The sequence below is a fragment of the Pavona decussata genome, unplaced genomic scaffold (assembly GCF_977016875.1).
Source record: "Pavona decussata unplaced genomic scaffold, jaPavDecu1.1 SCAFFOLD_180, whole genome shotgun sequence".
NCBI lineage: Eukaryota > Metazoa > Cnidaria > Anthozoa > Scleractinia > Agariciidae > Pavona > Pavona decussata.
In genome coordinates this window covers 570,001-592,439 of record NW_028145590.1, presented here as the reverse complement: position 1 = coordinate 592,439, position 22,439 = coordinate 570,001, and the positions used below count along the sequence as shown (strand labels likewise).

Genomic DNA, 22,439 nt, shown 5'->3' with positions numbered 1-22,439 from the left:
GTTCCGATAATTTTTGTTGGAAAATATCCAAGCTTTACGCTTCCACAGAGGCCTACAGCCCCAGAACAGCGCGAGAAAAAAACTCGTATATTTCCGGCTTACCATTGCAGTTTTTATCAGTTCTGTAATATTCTTGTTTCATTCTCGTGCAAGTAGTGCAGTAGACCTGCAACTTTCAAGAGCTCTATTCTCACTAGACCCTGATAACCTGCAGCTACATTGTTTTTTAGGGTTGGGATCATTGTTCTGTTGTTCATTCGTTTGTCTTCTCGACCAACCCTGTAAAACGACATTGCAAACGGTGCAGTCGCCCCAAGTAGTCCTACCGTTTTCAGATAGCACCCAGCTCTTTATGACGTCAAATTTTGTTGGAATTTTGTTAAATTAACACCTCTCAGCTATTTTATGATCACATTATAGATTAAAAGCCATCTTATTTCAACCTAACCCTGATATCTTATCAACATAATTTCACCACTCGAAATACATCCCTACAGAATAAATATAACAAACTTTTGTCCAACAATTACTGGATGCTTCTACTGGAATGAAAAAGCCAACTAGAAAATTATTTAAAAGAGCACTTTACCAGCATTATTTTTCTCAGTCTGTAGTGATCACTCAGGCTAAACCAATCTTTGAAAAATCTATACTACTTTAGCGGTTCCTCTCTTGTGTTATGTTTTCTTTTTATCTTAGTGAAAAAATGTAATCTAATTCAAAAGGATTTATAATTAGTATAGCTGTATCTTGCCCTTCACTGTTTCTTTCGCCATTGTAAAGTTACAAACTGTTGTTATTTTAACGTGAAGTGGAGGAAAACTAAATGTTAATACTTGTATATCATGCAGCTCTGTTGTTTTAGGGCTTGGGCCCATTGTTTTTGTTCTTTGTTCATTAATTCGCTATTGTTTTTTCAGCTAATCCTGTGAGCCGTTCTAAAAGCTACCACGTTTAATTTATTCTTTGCGTGGTAACCCTTAACCCCATCCGAAAACTTAAGGGAAGAACCGTACTTCTAACCAGCTAAGATATGGTTGGTCCCACATTATGATCTCGTCCACAGCCGATATTTAGCAATTATCCAGCGAAATGGGGTTGAATATCGCCTGATACTTAACCGACGAGGCCGTAGGCATAGTAGGCTAAAATCAGGGGATATTCCGTAAGATTGAGCGGGAAAATTGTTTTATTATTCAACACATTGATAACAAAGCACGGCTATATTGCGGAAAAGCTGGAGACGATCTTTATTTTGCCATTTTTCTCCCCGACACACTGACAAAATTACGTATATCGCAGGATATCTGTTGACTACGGACGACAACAACAACAACAACAACAATTTATTTGAAAAACAACAGAATGAATGGTTTGTCCCGCAAACAGTTACAAAACTAATCGAGGCGGGACAAGACGAATACAGGAACACTTTAGAAAACTAACAAGAACTTACAAATACAGACATGCAAAATTTTTAAGTAGTAACAGATTTAAAGTATTTTACACTAGTTTACAAAATAATAATAATAAATGGAACAAGTCGTACATTTTAACGAATATTCAGTGCACCATGACCATATTTGGGCAGTGTAATACCTGTTACAGGACGATACTAAAGCACAAGGAAAGTAGTTCCAAATTTGAATGGTCATACTTTTAAGATTTCATACACAGAATCACCATGTTTCGATGATAACCAGCAACAGCAAACTGCTTCATTGGACAGCGCGTCGTAATAGAAAGTTATTTTGCGCAGTTATGACTATGGGAGAAAAGCAGATCTTAGCAAGGCCTATTGGTATCCAACAAGAAATTGGAGCTAACCACGCATATTTCTAGCCTTCCGTGGAGTTTTCTGCACTAAAAAGCCGATTTCCGTATTTTGGATGCGCTCTCTTTCCAATTTCCGTGCGGTGAAACAGCGAAAAGCGCTCGAAACGTCAGCACTTGAATCTTTCTGTGGTGGCCAATTTGCCTCTAGTTACAAGTTATTAAGTTAAAAGTTAATGTGGGGCATTTTTGTCCAAACTGGAGCTTTATTATCTATCAAAAATGCGTTGCTACCCCAAAATTCTCTTTAGTGTAGTACAGTAGCCCTTGCTAATATGTGCGCGTACTTTTCTCGCATAGTCATAAACTCTACAAAATGTCTTCGTATTAGCAGCTTTTCGTACCCTCCCGGGATGCGCAGGAGGTATGCGCAGTAACAAAGGAGACACCACCCTTCAAGACTGGCGCCTACCCTGGTTCCAAATTATTCGTGGTTTAGTTTCGTTTTCCCTTCACATAATATTAATGAACAGAGCATCGTTAAATAATCAAAAAAATAATGACAATGTTGAATTCAACCGCGAGAGTCGCGAGTCCTTGGCATGATAAGCGGGAAGCTAGAGTTCTTTAACTCTTACGGACACGTGACTGCATGAACACGCCCGATATTCATGGCAAGTCGCAAAGAAAGTTTCCTTTCACTTCTTGCGTCAACAAATCGAAATATCGCTCAGTATAGGAAACAAGTCAAGTAGGTTTAACTAGTGCGAGTATTCCTAAATTTGCTCATGGTGGAAAAATAATCTTTTTCTCGCATTCCATTTGCTGTTCCATGACAAAGTAATTTTATTTTTTTCTCACAGCTCTGAGCATTCAAGAAGTGTGCATGCTTTAGGCTGTTAAATTTGTGTTCTTACTGAACTTCATTTATACTGATGGAGGAGAAAGATATATCATCGCAAAAAGTCCGATGAGGCGACAAAGAGCTATTCTGCTGTTAACAAAATATATGAAATAAATCGCTTTGTTTAAATTAGCTGTGACTGTATTTAGCGCAGAGCACTATTTGGGGCACACTCCAGATCGAACTGGAATCGGAAATGTTGTTTTTTGAGGAGAGGGGAAACCGGAGTACGCGGAGAAAACATCTCGGAACAAGGACGAGAACCAACAACAAGCTCAACCCATATATTACGCTGAGTCCGGAAATCGAACCCGCGCCACATTGGTGGGAGGCGATTGCTCTCTACCACTGCGCCATCACTGCTCCCTGCATTTGCATTTGCGTTGCTCCTGTGAACCAGCCTTAAGGGGGAATTTCACCTAAACGCCATTTTTCCGCCACTTGACATGGCTTTAATGGAAATATCTCGTTCACGTTTCAAGCAATCCAAAAACTCTATCATCTGGTGAATCTGTGTTGTGGGGTGTTTTGTGAATTTTTGGGTATATTTAGAGGAGATAGTTTTTCTAGGATTGGTAAAACTAAGAGAAATAAGAAATATTGAAGATTTAGTGAAGTTTTAAAATTAGAATTTGTAGTTAATAATTAATAGACGGACACCAAGCTAGTCCACTAGAAACCTGGGGTGCTCTTGCGTGGATATCGACTGTCCTTTGGTGTTCCGCAAATATCATTTTCTTTCTTCTATCCCTTCTTAAAACCTCTTCAAATTTCATTCAAATTCAGGTAGAATCCCCCCCTGAGAGATGTGACTTAAATGACTCTAGGGCGGTACAGGATTGTTCACACGAGCGACGCAAACGTAAATACAAGCGTAAGCACAAGCAAACGCGCGTGTGAACTACAATAACGCAAGCACAAGCGCCAACGCAAGAAATGAAATTTTTTTTTTGCTCTTGCATTTGCGCTTGCGTTTGCATTTCACACGTGTGAACCGGGGCAACGCAAAGGCAAACGCAAACGCAAGATAAAAAAAATAATAATAATAAAATAAAATAAAAAAACACCTCGTTTCATGGCGTCCATCTTTATTCTCGTTCCCACAAGCCAGAGTCTTCGTTTCCCAACTGCTGGTCTAAAGTAACGCGGACTCTGGAAACAAGATTGCTGCCATCTTGGTATTCTGAAATGTGCGTGCGTATCTCATTCTGCTTGCGTTTACGTTCGACGTATGAACGTCGCTTACGCCTTCGTTTGCGTCGCACGTGAGAACCAGCCTTACCAGATACTCCAATGTCATGGTGAGACGACTGTCGAGTAGGATAAGTAGAAGTGAGTAGGTTCTGTCTGTCGTTTCCTATAATCATATAGGCAGCCTATATATGGGTATATTGACAACGTTTCAATTGTGACGTCATAGCGGTCACCATGGTAACAGTTCAGTTCCACAAAAATAACCTCTAAATTTTCAGTTATTGCAAATTATGTGAAACACGAAATCGATGAACTACTGCTCTCATTCCGTTTTTTGAAAGCCTTCTACATTATTTAACGTTTTTTACAGTACGAGAAAAAATATGATCCAGAGATAGTGGTTTCATATTTACAGAAAATTGTACCCAGATAACTCGGGAGTATTTGATGTTGCGAATATTAAGAAAATAATAATAATAATAATAATAATAATAATAATAATAACTTTTGCCTACTTTTAACTTGTAAATATCAATTTTGCTTGGAATATTATAATAATAATAATTATTATTATTATTATTATTGTAGGTCGCGTTGTATTTTTGCCGATTGCGTGTGGTACACGCGCAACTTTTCATGGAAATTTGGTTTTATTCAGCTGGTGCGTCAATCTCGTTCGCAGAGGCTGCGTTCCATTTGATCAGCACTAAGGCGTTTGGTCTTCGGTGACCTAGAAGACGTATGCTGCCGGTGAAGGCCTGGCTAAACTAGGAAACATTGTATTGTTGCGGAGGCAAGTGTTTCCCAGTTTAGCCGAGCGGAAAACATATGTTGCGGAAAGAAATTTTGCTGCTCGGAAACAAGAAAATGTTTTTGCCTCTAGTTAAAAAACATAATTGCTTCCCGAACAAAAATTTTGCTTCTGAAACATATGTTTCCCAGTTTAGCCGCGCGGGAAACATGTTTCGGAAACAAGAAAATGTTTTTGCCTCAGGTCAAAAGCACTTCTGCTTCCCGAACACAAATTTTGCTTCCCAAATAATGCATTTTCAGTTTAGCCACCATAAAAACAATGTTGACTAGTTATAGTTTCCAGTGCTGCTCATTAAGTCAGTTTATTATCATGCGCATGCGTGATCCTTTGTTTTCCGAAACAACGTTTCCTCGTTTAGCCACCGGAGCAACAAAACCTTTTGTTTGCTTTCCGCTAATTTAGCCACCCCGGGAAACAACAGGAAACAATGTTTCCGTTACAATGTTTCCTAGTTTAGCCTGGCCTTAAGGCGCACGCAAAGCTGAAATCCCTTTGGAGTCTGGCTCAGGCGTGCGACGCAAGTGCAAGGAATTCTATCCGCGAAAAGCATTCACACGGTTTTTTACAAGATGGCGGACAGGTCACCCGTCACTGATCGCAATTGTCACTGGTCACCGTGCAAACGTGTCTCTCCTGTTCCCAGACTGTCACTCCTTTCCAACTGTGAGGGCGATTGTTAAATCGCTGTCACAGGACTCACTATAGCCTCACTAGTAGACTCAAAGACCTACGGCAGTTGTTCAAACGCCGATTACCGAGACGTTTTTTCATATTTGGCAGTTCACCACACTCAAGCTCATGACGTCACAAGCGTCTGGCCTACCCCGAAGCACTTATAAATTAGCGCTTAGAAGTTTAAAAGTTAACTGAACCCCTCTCCCCCCCCCCCCCCCCCTTCATCCAAATCCCCCTCCCAAAAACAAAAACAACAACAACCGAAATCCGTTTCCCTGGTGTTTTAAAGCTCGATTCAGGTTTTTATTAAATGATCTTCGCAAATTAATGCAAAAAAGGCGTGCCTTTTAGGCTGACGAGATGGTTTACTTCGTCACGTGTCACGCAGCCAGCACTGGCAACGACTGCATCAATGTTTTTCGAGTTTAAGGTGTAACGCAATATCAGATCTTGCGCAGTTTTGGTAACGCAATGCATGATGCACGCGTCTACGTTTGGAGTCATGCTCCACCCAGTCGACACAATGTTCTCCTCATCGCTCAATGTTAACCAATTCTCGTTTCTTTCCACGAGAAACGCCAATCATAGGACGTTACACAGTTGTCAGAGACCGTACTTCTAATTCCGTCAATATCTTTCGTAACAGACTCCATGTGAGTAGGTAGCGCATTATCAGTTCTTGATGTCACACGTCACGCAATACATCGTCATTTTCGGATGATGTGACAAAACCTTGGCCTGTAAAGGAAATCAGAAAATAATTATAAGTGTCGAAAAATGCGTTTTAACTATATAAAATGGTAAAGAATCCATTAAAAAACTATTTAGGCGAGTGTGCCGAGTGATATTTCGTGCTTGTCAACGGCATAATCCGCTTAATACAGGTTCGCCTGTATGTTCATTGTGTCAAAACATTCAGACAACAAATGACAAAAAGTAATTGGAAAAAGTTATATTTTGGTATGAACTATACCATCGTCAGACTAAAAATATGAATACAAGGTACGTCTTAAATAGTCTGTTAAAAACAATTAAGAAGAGAAACAAAAACGTACATTCACGAGAAAAGGAAAAGTTCTCTGCTGCAAGGCAACATTTCGTGCAGCTTAAGGTTACCCTATACCTTCAGAGGTGTCTCGCGTCCAAGCGATGTAGCGCGTCCGGTTTAAACTGTAGATACCTGAACCCCTATATCAAATTAAAGCTTATCAGTAGAGCTGGCTATCAAACTAAACCAAGAATTTTGAAATAAAATGAATTGCCGAGTTTTTAGCGCTGTTTTCCCGAATCAATTTTTTCACTTGGAGGAGCCACTTCAAGGAGCTAAAACTCAAAGGGAATTTGTTCATTTGCCTTCAAATTTGGACAGTAGCTAGTTCACATAAGCAACAAAAAGGTGTCTGCGAATTTTTTCTTTCGCAATATTTTTTCTCCGAGAGCGATTTTTGTACGATCATTCCACATTTTTTTCATCCTATTTCGAAAATGTTCTACAACTTTTCATTGCGATTGAATATGGCGAAACGCAGACACGGTTTTTTTAGCGCTTTGGGTCCGGAAACTGGGGAGCAAATTAAATTCGCGAAAAACAAAATTCGCTTTGACTTGTAGCTTTAACGGACGATCGCATTTAGAGGTCGTGAAAAATTCGACAATTCATTTTATTTCAAACTTCTTGGTATAGTTTGATAGCCAGCTCTATAAGCTTTAATTTGATATAGGGGTTTAGGTATCTAAAGTTTAAACTGGGCGCGCTACATCGCTTGGACGCGAGACACCTCTGAAGGTATACGGTAACCTTAAGGAGGCTCGTAAGGGTGTTTCATTGTTGTAGTGCTTGTGAAATGATGAAAGATTACTAAAAATTGTATGTGATCATGTGGACAGACTATAAACGGCTATGTAACCTAGTTGTTGGGCTACCAACAATACTTTTAAGCTACTTCAGACGTCATCGAGGTTACCATGGCAACGGGTCAGCTCTACAAAAAAGACCTCTAAATTTCAGTTTTTGCAAATTATCTCAAAAACTAAGCCGACCACCTACCTTTTTTATTGCTTCGTTGAAAAGCACCCTACATTCTTTAACGACAAAAGTTATCCAGTTCACCTTGCGTTGCTTCAAAAAAGGCATTTTTTTCACCAATAGAAAATTCTACTGGACAACTCTTTTCCAAACGTTTCTATTTGAAGTGGCATATTGAATGTTGCATGCATGCAAAAAATCAAGATAGGTCACCCAGCAAAATTTCGAGATAAAAACAAATGTTTCCTGTAGCTTTTATTTCCGGTGCGCGCGATTGTACGCTGCATTTCCACTTCCGGTGATCTGCGCGTGCGACGTTTCATAGAGATTTTGATTACTTTAAAAACAATACGACTCTTTTTAGTTTTCCACGTTTCCACCGTACATCCGTTATCGTCAGTGTAACGGTTAAGATAGCAATTGTTGGTTACATAATATCACGATAACAAGTATTCGTCCATAATATTACGATGCATACAATTTTAAAAAGTTTAACGGTAAAATAAAGTACGCGTATACCTGAACGTAAACGACCGAAGGTCGAGAATTCAGGTCGGGCTTTTCCCATTTTGTGTACATAGATTCCTTAAGGTGGGGGTACACATAAATTTGGATGGAATTTTAAGAGGTTTAAGGAAGGGATAGAAGAAAGAAAATGATGTTTGGAGCACTAAAGCCGCCGTTACACGTTGAAACTTTTAGCTGAAACTTGTGTGCAACGGCGCTGCGAAACAAGTTTCAGCAGGCGTTGCGCCGTGTAACATGGTCGGTTTCGTGAAACTTTTTCGAACTTCCGTTGCGAGACAAGTTTCACGAAAAGTAGAACCACTTTCTACTTCTGCAACGGCTTGCAACGGTCGCAGTGGTGAAAAAGCAAGAGTTTCACCGTGTAACACCACTTCGTGAAACTGGTCTCGTTTGCCGTTGCACACAAGTTTCAGCTAAAAGTTTCAACGTGTAACGGCGGCTAAACAGACAGTTGATACCCACGCAAGAGCACCCCAGATTGCTAGTGGACTAACTTAGTATCCGTCTATTAATTATTAACTACAAATTCTAATTTTAAAACTTCACTAAATCTTCAATATTTCTTATTTCTCTTAATTTTACTACTCTTTTGAGAAAAAACTTTCTCCTGCCAAATATACCTAAAAATGACCCAAAAATTTACAAAACACCCCAAAACATTGATTTGTGTAATGAGCATAGGGTTTTTGTATTGCTTGAAACGCGAACGAGATATTTCGGTTAACCGATTTTAAGTGGCGTGAAAACGGCTTTCATGTAGACCCCCGCCTTAAAGGGGCACTGTCACGGCGATTTTGCTGTATTTTCGTCAAAACTGCTCAATTTTTTGACAAAGAACCTTTTTTCCTAACATGAAATTGCTATTAGAACACTAGGAAGAAAATATTAGGGGATTTCTCTGAGAAAAAAACAAACAAACTATTATCAGGTTTTAGCGACTTTTCTACAATACACAGGAAGAACTTGAAAAAAATTGGCAAATCGTTTCAAGTTGTAACCATTTTCATCCAAGTCATCTGCAGCGAAACATAATTAATACCAGTTTCTGTGCACTAGTAGGGTTATTGTTAACAAAACTGAACCATTATCTTAACGATTCCTTTGATTCAAATATATATTTTTGGCTATTCAAAGTGACACAAAAACTAGGTGACACTGCCCCTTAAGATTTTGATTTTGGTTAATTTTGCTTAGTTATGGCGTGGGTGGCTTACGCGCGCGCACGAGGCTTAAAAACACTCTGGGTGGCTTACGCGCGCGCACGCAGCTAAAAACCCTCTCGAGTCTCCTTAAATGCAAATTTTACCGCAAAGGCGTAGCGCTCACTGTCACATGGGCAGGTGGTAGAAGGAAGTTGTAAACTGGAAAAACTTTGCTACAAAAGGAAAGGCAAAACTTGCAAATCAATGGCTCCACAAGCCCAATATGTGAAGTCCGCACTTCGGTTTCATCGCTCCAGCGCTTGTACAGCTCATCGAATTGAGATTCTCAATTTAAAATCCCCAATTTCCTCCTTGTCGCTGGTCGAGTGTTCTATAGCCTATTTCTTTTAATTTCGAACTCCAAAAACGTTTATTTTAATTGAAGGAGGAGAGAAACTAAAGCGAGCGGTGAGAGTACGCCATATTTGCTGAAAGTTCACAGTCCATCGAGCGACCGATGGAACGACGGAACGACGTAGCAAGTGACATTTTCGTTAATTAAAAATGAAGTGAGTTTTTTCAGACATTCATAGGAAGTAATTATTAGACGCTTGATATTCTTCCTCTGCCCATTGACAGAAAGCGGAATTTACTTTATTGTTAACAAAAAATAAAAACGGGAAGCCCAATAAAACATTTATAAACAGGACGTGAAAAGTTTTTAACGCCCACAGTAAAACTTCCTGCCTCTTGAAAAACAATAAATTTTTAATTTCACTTAATCACCAATTACTTCAAATGAAAATATTTTAAACTTCCTGGCGACGGTTGCTATGCCTACGGTGAACAAGAATCTTAGGTCTATCCATGGTGCATAGCACTCTTACGCCAGCTGCTCTGATATCGATGTGTACAATCAAATACACTCTTTTTTCAGAATTTATTTTATTTTATAAGAATATTAAGGCTGAAATTTGCGAAATTTTAAGAATATTTTAAGAATAAACCCGAGGCTGAGATTTTGAAAATAATATAAATTTTTGTGTTGAAAATCTGTAAATACAATACAATACAATTATATTTTTTTAACTAAACCGTATAAGATTCTCCCTTTCTCTAAACGGCAAAACTAGCCAATAAAACTTATAAAACGATAAAAGCCTGCACTAGCCAAATGTTCGATACTAATGAAAGTGCAGAATAACACGATACAGATCTGGACACCAAACACTAGTTGCAATTGATACCCCAATACATTCTAAAACTGAAATGTCATACGCTATAATCTAGGAATATTCACAAGAATATTTTCAGCCTAACATCGGCAGAAAAATAAGAAAATTAAGCCTGGCCGGAAAAACAACATTCTTATATAAAGGAAAGAGTGTACTCCTTCGTTTATGAGATGTAGTTTAATCGTCTCTTTCATGACTTGCCGTGAATGAGTTATGAGTACTGGACGTGCTCGGTCTTTTTCAACGCGATTTTATGAAATACGTCTTCAAAGCCCCTGAGAAAACTACCAACGTTTCTCACCCGAATTTACAGTAGTTTGGTCGCCATTTTAAAATGTTGTACAACGGAGGTCATTTTTTAGCGAGATGTCAAATCGACCGCGTATAATTCCGGCGTTGTTCGCTTTGGTTTAACGGTCATTTCATTTTGAATTAGTGGCAATGTTCAAAGACCTGGCACAAGCGATGTCAGCGCGTGACTCGCGCTCCGCGTTTGCTAGTTCAGCGAAGGCAAGCACGAGGCGTGCGCGGAGCGCGAGTCACGTGCGCCCGTCCCGTCGCACGTGATTCGCGTTCCGCGCTCGCCTGAAAAACTCCAAAAAAAATTACACCTGTTCTGCAAGTTAAGGGAAAACCGAATTAGAGCGAACAAGCCGAGAAAAAGCTTGGGACTGAGATGCGAGACAGAAACACGGCCTTTCCCTCTTCAGGGCGGAAAAACGCAAAAAGCATGCGCGAGCTCTGCGTGAGCGCTGGGCACCAAAAGTTTCAAAAATGGCGGCAATTTTAATTTTCTTATTTTCAACAATTTACTATGCTACCGCAGTTATCCCGGTAAGTAGCGATAATTATTTCCACACAAGAAGATAGCTGCAGATGTAACCTTGCTGTGGTTCGATTTTCTTAGGGTTCATTAGACTTTAAGAAAGATTTTCAAACCTTCATTGCTCTCGCGGCGTGTAAACAAATCGCCTCTACGGGTCTGTTATTGTCATGGACCTTTTTACAAAAAGCGACTATATAAGCAAACCCCTGAATATTTAAGGTCGAGAGCTTAACCCTGGGTAGAAAAATAGTTACTCGTTAATTACTGAGTTTGCCAAAGAATATAATTGTTTGCCAGAGTGGATGTTTAATTTTTTTCACAAGGATCTAATTATCGGTGTCGAGGGAGCAATTTCATGCGATGCGTTACTTTCGATCTCTTAGTATGTTGTACTGCTTTATTTCCTTTAGTTTAGTTTATGTCTCTTCAATATATTGTATATTTCTTTTTGTCTTTCACTCCTTAGCTTTCGCTACTTGCGGTCCAGTATAATAAGCTAAAAGTTGATCATGATAAACACAATAAAAAAGTTTGTTTTTGACACGGTGTGTGTTCATCTATCTAGTAGGCTCAGGTCAATTACACAACTGATGTGTAACAATATTTATCTGCACAGGTCAACTGAAGGCAGGAAAACTATCTTTAGTTACGGAAACTTCCCAAATAATTCGTTTTGTCACTGTGCTTAGCGGGGATTTTGAATTTGTTTCACAAAGCCTTCCGTGGTCGCACTCTTGCCATCATTCACTCGTCGCGCAATTTTATTTTCGAAACGAAAAAGAAAAATGCATCCAGTGAGCAGAGGTTGACCAGCTGCAATTTTTTAAATAGAATTTTATTTCAATTTCAGTTGTGCTGACGCCAAATATGAATTGTCTTGTAATGAGGAACATAGAGAATTAGATAGAGATGAAGCTCGGGTAGCATATAGTTACCAGAAGTGTCCTTTTGCTGTGTTTATAGTCATGTACCGGAACCTGTACCCCAAGTCCAGTTTTCGTTCTTGTCCTTACACGGTGTTGGTAAAATGCCCGGGACAATTTTATAGCATTTTCGATGAAATTGGTCAAAACGTAGGTGATAAAATGTATTTTTACCACAAAAGCCACTGCTCAACAACGCCAACAGAAATCAAACAGCAGCGTTTTCAGTTCACTTGCGCCCGCGAATGGATATGCGCAGAAAAATTGCGCAGAACGTTTTTCCGCTCTGAACTTTCCCTCCGGCAGTTCTCTCAGTCTCCACATGTTTTTTGCTCGCTCCAGTCTCGTGCAGCTCAGTTCCTTCGCACTTTTAGAGCCTGACCGCAGAACTATCCAGCAAGGGACTTGTAGCAGCTTAGTGTTATTCTCTAATTGCAAAATATCGCGATCAAATCGCCGACACATCACTTTCAAATTTTTATCTATGACTTAAATTACATTCGACGCGACTGATACTCATAGAATAGACTAAAATAAACTAGACTAGACTTTAATACAATAGGCTAACATATGATATATAGAATAGAATAGACAAGGCTAGATAAAGTGGGACGTTTTCTACAGAAACTGTGGTGTCTTTTTGGTGAGGGAGTGAAAATGGATGTTTGGTTCTATCAACTGACTTGATAAGACAAATTCGCCACCATAATGAGATATGAAAGCTGACGTTTGGAGCGTTAGCTTTTGTATCTCTTTAGAATTAACTAGACTGCTAGACTGTACGAGGATAGACAAGAATATAAATCTATACAATAAAACAAAAGAATAGAATAATAATAATAATAACAACAACAAAAACAATAATAATAATAATAATAATAATAATAATAATAATAATAATACCGGTAATAACAATAACAATAATAATAATCTTTATTAAATTCTCAGCTTGGATATTACATTTCTAGCGTTCTGATTGGTTCACTAAATCCCGGTTATCAGCTCATATACCGTAGTTTGACCTTATATGGAAAACGATCGCCCCAGGTGTCGCTAAGCTAAAAACTTTTTTCGGCGGGAAGCGAAAGTTTCTTCAGAAAAATGGAGAAAAAAAAAGAAAAGAAAAGAAATACCAGACAATGACAACAACAAAAGCCACAAAGTTCGGCAGGACACTATTTAATGGTACGTATCTCCGAAGTTTCCTTTAAAATCTGAAAAATTGCACGATTTTACGATTTAGATCACATAACAACAACAACAACAACAACAACAACAGTAACAACCGGTTACCTTCAAAACTTTCAGGATGGCTTGCAAATCCTGGCGTTAAGAGGTTAAAACCGATCGAAGAAACATCTTAAGAAGAGCTTTATGCCTGCCTTTCTGTTTGTACGCATTTACGAGGACTCCAGTTACAAAAGTTCATCCATGAAATCCGTTCGAGCGGCGGCCATAATGTTCGTTTCCGTCGCTCGGCACAACTCAGCCGGCAAAACATTTGCACAAATGTGCACAGCTCTTACGTTTCTCGATAAGCTAGAAGTTTAAAAACTTGCACTGAATGCTTGTCTCAGTGAAGTTGCACCTCGTACACTTGGACTCGGCTTGCCTTAAGTGTTTTAAAACGTCGGCAAGGAATTCAGTTCAGCATAAAAAAACCCGTCCTTGATCCCTTCCTTCGCTCGGCACCACACAGCAAAACATTTGCTCAAATGTGCACAACTATTACGCTTCTCGATCAGCTGGAACTTCAAAAGCACTTGAATGCTTGTCTCAGAAAGGTTTTTACTCGTACAGTTGAACGTTTCTTGAATTTGAGATGTCCGGTTGTGTCCGATCTACTTCGCTTTCGATTTTTCATTCAACTCCGTTTGCAAGGAGCTGCGCGTGTCATGTGATCATGAAGTTTCGCGCGCTTTGGTCGGAAGTTACCTCAACACCCGGTCGTTTTAATTCCTCGCGAAGCGAGGGCCGAAGGCCCGAGCGTAGCGAGGTTAATAAATTTGTCGGGCCGAGCCGGCCCAAGCGGAGCTAAGCCGCGCGAATTCGAGCGAAAAATATATTTATATATATATATGTGTCTATATATGTTTATATCTTTGAAGGTGTCCGCACAATGACGTCAGACTGTCTGGCGTCGTCTGGAGCAAAATTTGCATACATCGAAAAAAATATGCGTGCATGATCAAATTTCAATTGCAATGTTCAGCAATATTCACTGGATACAGAACTATCTCTCCAGAATCTTTTCCCTTTCTTTTAGAAATCTTTTTTGTGAAAGAGAGCATTAAAGAAATTACACGTTTTGTGGCCGCGGTAAATAATTTTCCGTGGGAAATAAATTCATCGAACACGACAGCGCTGCACGCCCGTTGTACATTACGTCGCGACAGAAATAGATTTTCAACCGCAAACTAGCCCGTGGAACTACGAAAACACTATGCTCATCAAAAAAAAAAATGTTATGCGCCTTTTAATCTCCTCGTTTGATGCTACAATACGAGTAAAGAGGGCTTTCCACCCAGCCCCAGCTTCGCGAGGTTTTGCGAGTCACGTATTTCTAGTTTAAAAGAAATTTTTACTTAAATTAAAATTCTTTAAACTTTAACATCAATATCCAAACGGGGAGAATTTAATAAAACAATTATTCCATTCGCACTTGTTGGATATGAGATTGGTTATAGCCAACTCGGCGCTTCGCGCCTCGTTGGCTTTTTACCATCTCATATCCAACGCGCGCTCATGGAATAATTGTTAAATATTAATTCATAAGATTAAAAAATAACTACATATCTTATATTACAAAACTTCCAGTTTAAAAATTACAGCACAAAATCATATTAAAAAATATAAAATAACAAAGCTAGGTCATATTTAAAAATTAGGCGATTAAAATAGGAACACTTCACTCGATCCGTGTTCAGTTTAAGTCGGTGACTAGATTTGTGCCTTAGATTGTATTCTGTGACCTTCATTTTAGGCATAAAGTTTTTCAGAGGATGTTTCTCTTGCTGTTTAACCTTGTCGAAAATTTTCCTGTCTTGTTTTTCTAATAGAAAAGATAGATAGAATAGTATACCTTACCTTTGCGTAAAGTCATCAAAAGTTGCATGATATTTTAAACCAAGGTCTTGGCTACTGATCCATTCATGTATCATCGTGGGATGAGAAATGTCAACTTCTAACCACACAGAACTACAAGAAATGAAATTAAGATACCCTTGCTCATTTAAGATGAATCCTAAGTATTACTCCTAAACAATAGGTTTTTGAATTCAATAATACTTCTAAGGCCATCCAAAATGGCTTCTTAACGGGAAAGTATCATGGGGTTTTTGATATCTTTTGTTAAAAATGATGAAATAAGACCTTCAATCAGCTGCCAAATAATTCTAGAATGAGGAGAGGAAAGAAATCAACTCAATTCTTGAAGGGAACAACTTGTGATCTGTTCTAGCGCATTTTGGAAACAAAAATGCGAGAATTTGAAAAAAACATTAGCCTAACATTTTTCAAGTTTCAATCCATACCGGCCTACTCTGTCTCTGACAACAGGCACTAATCGACAGTTTTATTGCACTGTGTTGATAATTTACAACGAACTAGACAATTATTTCGTTGTTTCTGCTGACAGACAAACATTCTGGGGTTTTGACATGACAGCAAATTTGCGTGATACTTCCCCTTTAAGTCCGACTCTGATTGGTAGTAAAATGATTTTTGAAAAAGCTATTTAACTGTTAAACTATTAACCGAGCTTCGTTGGAGAAAATTTATGCGCAAATATCGTTTTTATTGGATAATGCAGTTCTAGGGTTTTGATTGGCTTAGAAGCCATGGTATGTTAGCCATTGTTAAAAACTGGATCATTGTATAATGCAATTCCATGGATTTGATTGGCTTAGTGGCCATGGTATATGAGCCATTATCCTATGCCTAAGAAATAGTGACCTTAAATTGTCTTCTGGTTTTTCTTTCAAAGCGAAATCAGCAAGATCTAGCAATAGTATCCAACGCGTTCTCGTAGAATAACTATTAATTATTCGCCGAAGTGGAGGGGTATAGCAAATATTATCCGGAATTTGAGTAGCCAATCAGAGAGAGCGAAAAACAAAATCCTCTGGTTTCGTATTCAAGAATACAAGAATATACGGCCCTTATTGACAGCACTGCGCCTGCTGGAATTTGCCAGGGATTTTAGGATTGAGGGTTTTCCTCGTTTCCCGCGCGCAAACCTCAAACCTCTTAAAGTCACGTGAATTCGATCCCACCCTCCCGTTTGACGTTTGAGGTTCAGGTTTCAACGTCAAGGACACTGTCTAGAGGTAAGTGAATTAGGGTAGAGTTTTTTCGCTAGTTTTAAAACTATACAGCCACGTTTAAACGTCAAATTTACTTTCCTTAAAGAGTTATCTCGATGGTAAAGAGGTTTGTTTGATGCAGTTGCGAGATCACAAGAATTTTCAACCACATTAGTGCATGCATCTTCACAAACAAACATGGCGTCGTAATGCACATGTTTCGTTGCCAAACTACAATAATTTATAACCCTTAATCTTAGGTATGTACAAACGGCGAACTCCAAACTGTAAACTGCTGGCTGACGTTTACGGTTTGCGGTTTAAGAGGAAACTACTAGACGCGTGGCACAAAGCAACCAATCACAATGAGACAATTGCTATAGTGTGCATAAGTGTCCTACCCATTAGGTTTTAGCAACGCTGGAGAAACACGTAATATTTCCTTGACAACGTCAAGTCCATCGTGGCCGCCATATAATGCAGCTACATCTTCGTGTCTACGAATTAAAAACAGAAATCGAAAAAACCACGTTTCATCGGATACAGTAAGTCTATAATTTTCGGTATTATTATTTAGAGCAGTTTTGAATTAGGAGTCGAAAGCAATTTCGCGTTTGCTTTGATTTGCTTCACTACGCTCTACCGTTGGTTGGCAAAGTTCTCGCCATCGCACACAACTCTCGTCACTCAACAATGCCTAAACCTACATTTTAAAACATGACTTAAAATCCTACGACATTTTTTGTGACCTACACGACAGTCGTAAGCGAGTTGTAGGTTTGATTTACACGAAACAATTCGTGTCGTAGGCCGGTCGTAATGTTGTCGCATGCGACAAAGTAGTACCGTGTGAATCAGCCTCAAAGCAGCAACGACGACCGGCGACGGCAAAGAGAACATCAGAAAAAAAGTTTTAATTAGCAAAAAACTGGCTCTGCACGTGCGCTACACACTTAAATGGATTTCTTTGCCGTCCTCTGCAAAACAACAACGTGAAATGACCACATTTAAGGTTTGCTTCAACATGCGTTCAACACTTTGGTGAGCCAAATGTCGGGGGCGTTTGAACAGGTCGTTCAACATTGTTGAAAGTGTAAAAATGTTGAAAGCTTGTAGAAAGCGTGTTGAATCAAATTTAAATTGGCTTAAACTTTCATTCAACATCGATTCCACATTTTCTTTGCTCTCTCAAATATTGAATGGTGTTGAGGCCGTTTGAACACTCCGTTCAACCTTTGTCCAACATTTTCCCAACATCCGTTGAACTTTGTTGAACGAGTGTTGATCAAATGTTGAAACCGTTTAAACGGGCCTTAATAGGAACCTTTCTCTTTCTGAACTTTAAAGTCGCGATTACGACGTTACCTCCTGGATAGTTCGGCCACATTACACAAACTAAATGAGTAGAAATTATCGCGAATTTATCAGTTCAGAAAACGCGAATGCAATTTTAAAGTTCCATTTTCGTTGGCATCGCCGTCGTCGTCGTCTCTGCTTAAGGTACCTAGTGTTGGCCGGATGTCGAACATTTTAAACTTATCTAGACTAAGCTTGAGGTTTGAATCAAAGTTTACAGAAAGTTCAAACCTACCTGGAGATTTCTGGCTGTAAGTGGGTCATATCTTTTTCTGGAATATAGGGAGGGTTGCTTATGATAGCATCAAACGTTTTGGAGCCAAGTATCGGTAAGACAGATCCTGAAAATATTGATGAGATGGTCCTGAGTGACATTAATGTGACAATTTGCAGTTTACCTAAAATGAGCTTTGGAAGCTTGTTTCAAAGGTGGCCGTACGCTCTAGGGAGAAGCAGATTTCAGCGAAGGCTATTGAAATCCAAAAAGACATTGGGGGTTACCACGCATTTTTTAGAGATAATGAAGCAATGGTTATTCTAAAAGAAAAACTGAAAAACAAAGTAATGTACATATCGCGTTTTTTTTCCAAATTGAAGCTTTATTATCTCTGAAAAATGCATGGTTACCCCAAATTGTCTTTTTGGATACCACGAGCACTTGCTAAGTTCTGCTCTCTCCGCAAAGTTTTAAACTGCGCAAAAATATCCCTGTATTAGTAGGCACCACCCAAAGAAAACCCAAGTATCTCGAGATGCGCAGAACGTATGTGCAGTAACAAAAGCATGCACCGTCCTTAAAATTTGAAAATGTTACGCGGGTTTTCCTTCCTCCGCAAAAAAACACCCCGAAGAAAAAACCCAGGGATTAAGGACGAGCACCAACAACAAAAATATTTTTAAAAAAAAGCAAAGAAAAAAGGTATGTGGATTGCGCAGTGATGAGAGCACAGTAAGCACTCTCCTCCAAGCAGTGTGGCCTTGATTTGATTCCCAGACTCGACGGCATTACAGCATTTTTGGAAGCCACGTAATTCGGGGTTTGATTGCAATATGACGTTATCTCTTGAAATTGATTTAGTCAAATTCGTCCCTAAGTGTGACGGGGGAAAGAAACAGAACTTTCGCAGTTCCTTGCAAACTAACCCCCAACTATTGTAGACACAAAGACCAGACCAGCACACCGGGAACTCCATGCCCTTCTCTTTTCGATTAGTGTGTGGGTTCTTTAACGTCCCACAAGGTTATGAACATGAAAGTGTTGTGAGACGGTTCCTACATGTGCGGTTTATCGTCCTTATCCGAGAAGACTAGAAAGTCTAACCATTTGCAGATATCAGAGCAAAGGCAGCACTTTCTCCTCAGTTATTTAAAGATCCTGAGTGTTGGTCCGGCCGGGGTTTGAACTCGCGACTACCAACTGAGCCAACCGGTCGGCGGTTTACTAGCGTTGCACAGGAACAACGAAAAAGTAACTTTTGATTACCTACCAACATCAGTGTGGTAAAGTGACATCCTGTTAGTGACACAACATCTGAAATGAAATCATACGTTACATGTATATTTTAAAGGTAATTCTTTCAATTCCATTGCATATTCTTACAGTGGCGTGCATAATTTCGAACCTCATTAGTGGAATTATGGTGGCATCTACAATAAAGGCATTAAGGTAAGCTTTCTTTTTCCACCTCTGTTATGTTGATTTTCCCTGAATCATAATTTCTGTGTCATTAAAATTCAGCTCTTGTCCTTCTGTCGCCCATCTAAACTTGCCCTTATGATCGATACTCACTTGTTTGCATTGTCCTTCGTGAGATTAATGGCATCTTTGCTCTTGTCAACTGCTACACATGTTGTCTGATGATAGAAAACAAAAGATCAAATAAAAATTCATTAGACCGTTAAGGGTAGATAAAAGAATTCCATTAGTCAATAAGGTACGGAACAGGAAACCCAACAAAAACTAGTGAACAATAAAAACAACCCGGATGGTACTCATCACAAGATTCAGTAGGGAGGGGTGGACTGAGGTGGATCCTGACAATAATCACTTGCCTCCCTACCCTATCTAAAGCAGAATGGCACTTTGACAGAGTCACAGCATGGCGCTACAATTCCAATTGGCAATGTTAACGTTAATTTTTACGTGGCTTTGCCTTTCCCTTTTATAGCTAAATTTCTTCCCAAAAACTGCAATGTAGCGCCAAAAAAGCCATCTTTTGTCTGTCATTTCTGAAAATTAGAGGTAAACTGCCTAAAACTTAATTCACGCCAACGAAATCTTCAAGTTCTTTTTCAGCTGTAAATGAGAGCATTTTTCCCTTGCCCTTTTTCAGAACTCTACTATTTTGCGTTCTCCTTAGTTTCTTTTTTCTCTCTGTTTTATAGTTTTGTGGCATTTTTGTCATCTCTCTTTCTGCTGAAAAGTTTCCAACTAACTTTGAATAAAATATCAGTGTTTAACACAGTAGGAGTTGGTGGGCAGGCCCCCCCCCCCCCCCGAATTTTCAGGAAATGTTAGCAAGTCTTTTGCGGGAATAACTCTGGCAAGTTCTATTCCATCTTCCTCATTTGGATGTACAAACTGTACATTGGAAGTTTTTCTCTTACTGCACATCTTACATCTTAAAAGCTGATAACAACACAAGAAGTACACCTTCTAGACCCCTAGTGACGATGACAATGATGACTGGGAACTTTGTAAATCACTTCAAGAAAGGCTACAAACTGAACTTAAAATTTGGTTGAAATACACGCTGATAGAGTGCAGAGTGGACTACCATGAAATAAATCCAAGTTGTCAGAGTGGGATTGAACCCAGGACCTCCAGATTACAAGTCTAGTCTGGCCACTAACCACTGAGCCACACTGCCTCTCAGGTAGGTGTGACCCAGTGACCTATGATTAAGAAATGTTCATTTCCTAATTTAAAATCCCGGCTATAAGCCCTGTGCTTATATAATTTTGTAAGGGGTTTTGGGTGGGCTTATATTCGGGAGGGGGGGGGGGGGGGTCTTATATCCAGGGGGCTTATAAGCGGAATAAACAAAAAAAACGTTTGAAACAAGCCGATAACAAAACGTACTTTATTTCACAACAAGACCAAATTCGAAACTCTAACTTAAACTGTAACCGGGACACAACAAAACAAGATCACACTTTGATCTCAGTTCCTCTTCACATGGTTAGTTAAGGCTTTCCACTTCAAACTCATCTTGTTCGTCATCATCAATGCCATCGTCTGAGTCATCCGTCTCAAGGTGAAACCTCACGTCTTCTTCAAACATTAAACGCTTTCTTAATGGTATTTGATGAGACAGAAAAAAAATTGTTCTGTAGTCCAGAACACAAAGATGGGCCTATAAGCGGAAGTGGAAGAGGGCTTATAACTGGAATAATTTTTTTGTTTACAAATAGATGGGCCTATAACCGAGGGGTGTTATAAGTGGGCGAGGGGGGGAGGGGAGGCTTATCACCAGGATTTTATGGTATGTGATTTTATAGTCACTCAATCATGAAGTTACCTGAGGAAATTCTGTAAGAATTGAAAGACAAATAGCTCCACTCCCACAGCCAACCTCCAAGAATGAAAATGTCTCATCCATTTCGCCAGCAAGGCAGTGATGCTTGGCAACCAGCTCAACCAATTCCTTAATTAAGAAACTCACACATTAATCAAAATAATTGTTACAGAAATTCATACAAAAATGTATTAATAATGCTAAACTAGAGCTTTATCGTATTTAGCCTTGGGTGGAGAGGGGGGGGGGGGGGGGGAGGGAAAAAATGCTTGTGCTTACTTTGAACATTTCATAACCTTTTTTGATATTACATCAAACAACACCAAAGTCCTACACAACAGGAGACTGGAGCAAGTGCAGACTTCTGAGAAGACAGCTTCTTCCTGAAGCAGGAAGGCATCCGTCTGCCCAAACAGTCCCATAATCGCTCATTCAGCCCAATCTCCTCATACTTTCTAGAGAAGGGAATACCTCAGTCTCTGGTCTTGGAATGAACACAGGCGGCCTCATCTCCAAAGTTAGGTGACGAAAATCCCATTCACCAATAATGTACTGGACAGGTATTCTAAAACAAGAGCACAAAAAACCGTTCATTGTGTAGACTGAACTTAATTAATTAACATGTAGCAACTCAAGATAAATATGTTTTTTTTATTAATTTATTTATTATTATTAGCTTAAGCTACTAACAATTTAACCTATGTTACCTATGTTAACAATACAATACTCTACATATAAAACAATACATACTTTACTTACATACAATACAGGTTACTTATGCTACTACCAATTAGGAGAAAATATAGTTATAAATTATGTATACAGAAGCTGTTTTTCTTTGTTTTATTGCTTCTTATTTTTTCATCAAGTACCCTTAATTTTACAATATACCAAAAAGTTCCACAATATGTACATGGTTCCAAGCCCAAACACAGCCTTCTTATATTAACTCTTATAAACTCTTATAAACAATTTAGAATGGTACTAACCACAGAGCCCACTTCTTATTGAATTATTGAAGATAAAGATCATCAGTTATCAGTTATTTAAACAAAGAAACTTAGTCATATGCTAAACTGCCCTCATTTACTCTAGGTAATGTATAGCTATGACTGTGACTTGAAAAATATGAGTGGCAGAGGCAGATCCAGTCTGTCACATAAGTGAGAGCACATAATTGAATTCTGGACTTGCCTCACTTTGTGGAATAAAATATCTTGT

The 22,439-nt window shown here is 39.1% G+C and overlaps 1 protein-coding gene across 3 annotated transcripts in view; it reads right to left on the bottom strand.

Moving 5' to 3' along the window:
* Positions 1 to 5,626: 5,626 nt before the first annotated feature.
* LOC146463116 (MTRF1L release factor glutamine methyltransferase-like) overlaps positions 5,627 to 22,439 on the bottom strand; it is an 18,178-nt gene continuing 1,365 nt past the window's right edge. For all 3 annotated transcript variants that reach the window (XM_085084839.1, XM_085084837.1, XM_085084838.1), the window contains 8 exons: positions 21,690 to 21,783; positions 21,222 to 21,347; positions 19,490 to 19,554; positions 19,188 to 19,231; positions 17,936 to 18,041; positions 16,746 to 16,841; positions 15,128 to 15,238; positions 5,627 to 6,098 (listed from right to left, as the gene is read on the bottom strand). In XM_085084839.1, the coding sequence (XP_084940965.1) occupies positions 6,068 to 6,098; positions 15,128 to 15,238; positions 16,746 to 16,841; positions 17,936 to 18,041; positions 19,188 to 19,231; positions 19,490 to 19,554; positions 21,222 to 21,347; positions 21,690 to 21,783 (673 nt within the window). In that variant the 3' untranslated portion in view covers positions 5,627 to 6,067. The remainder of the gene's footprint in view (positions 6,099 to 15,127; positions 15,239 to 16,745; positions 16,842 to 17,935; positions 18,042 to 19,187; positions 19,232 to 19,489; positions 19,555 to 21,221; positions 21,348 to 21,689; positions 21,784 to 22,439) is intronic.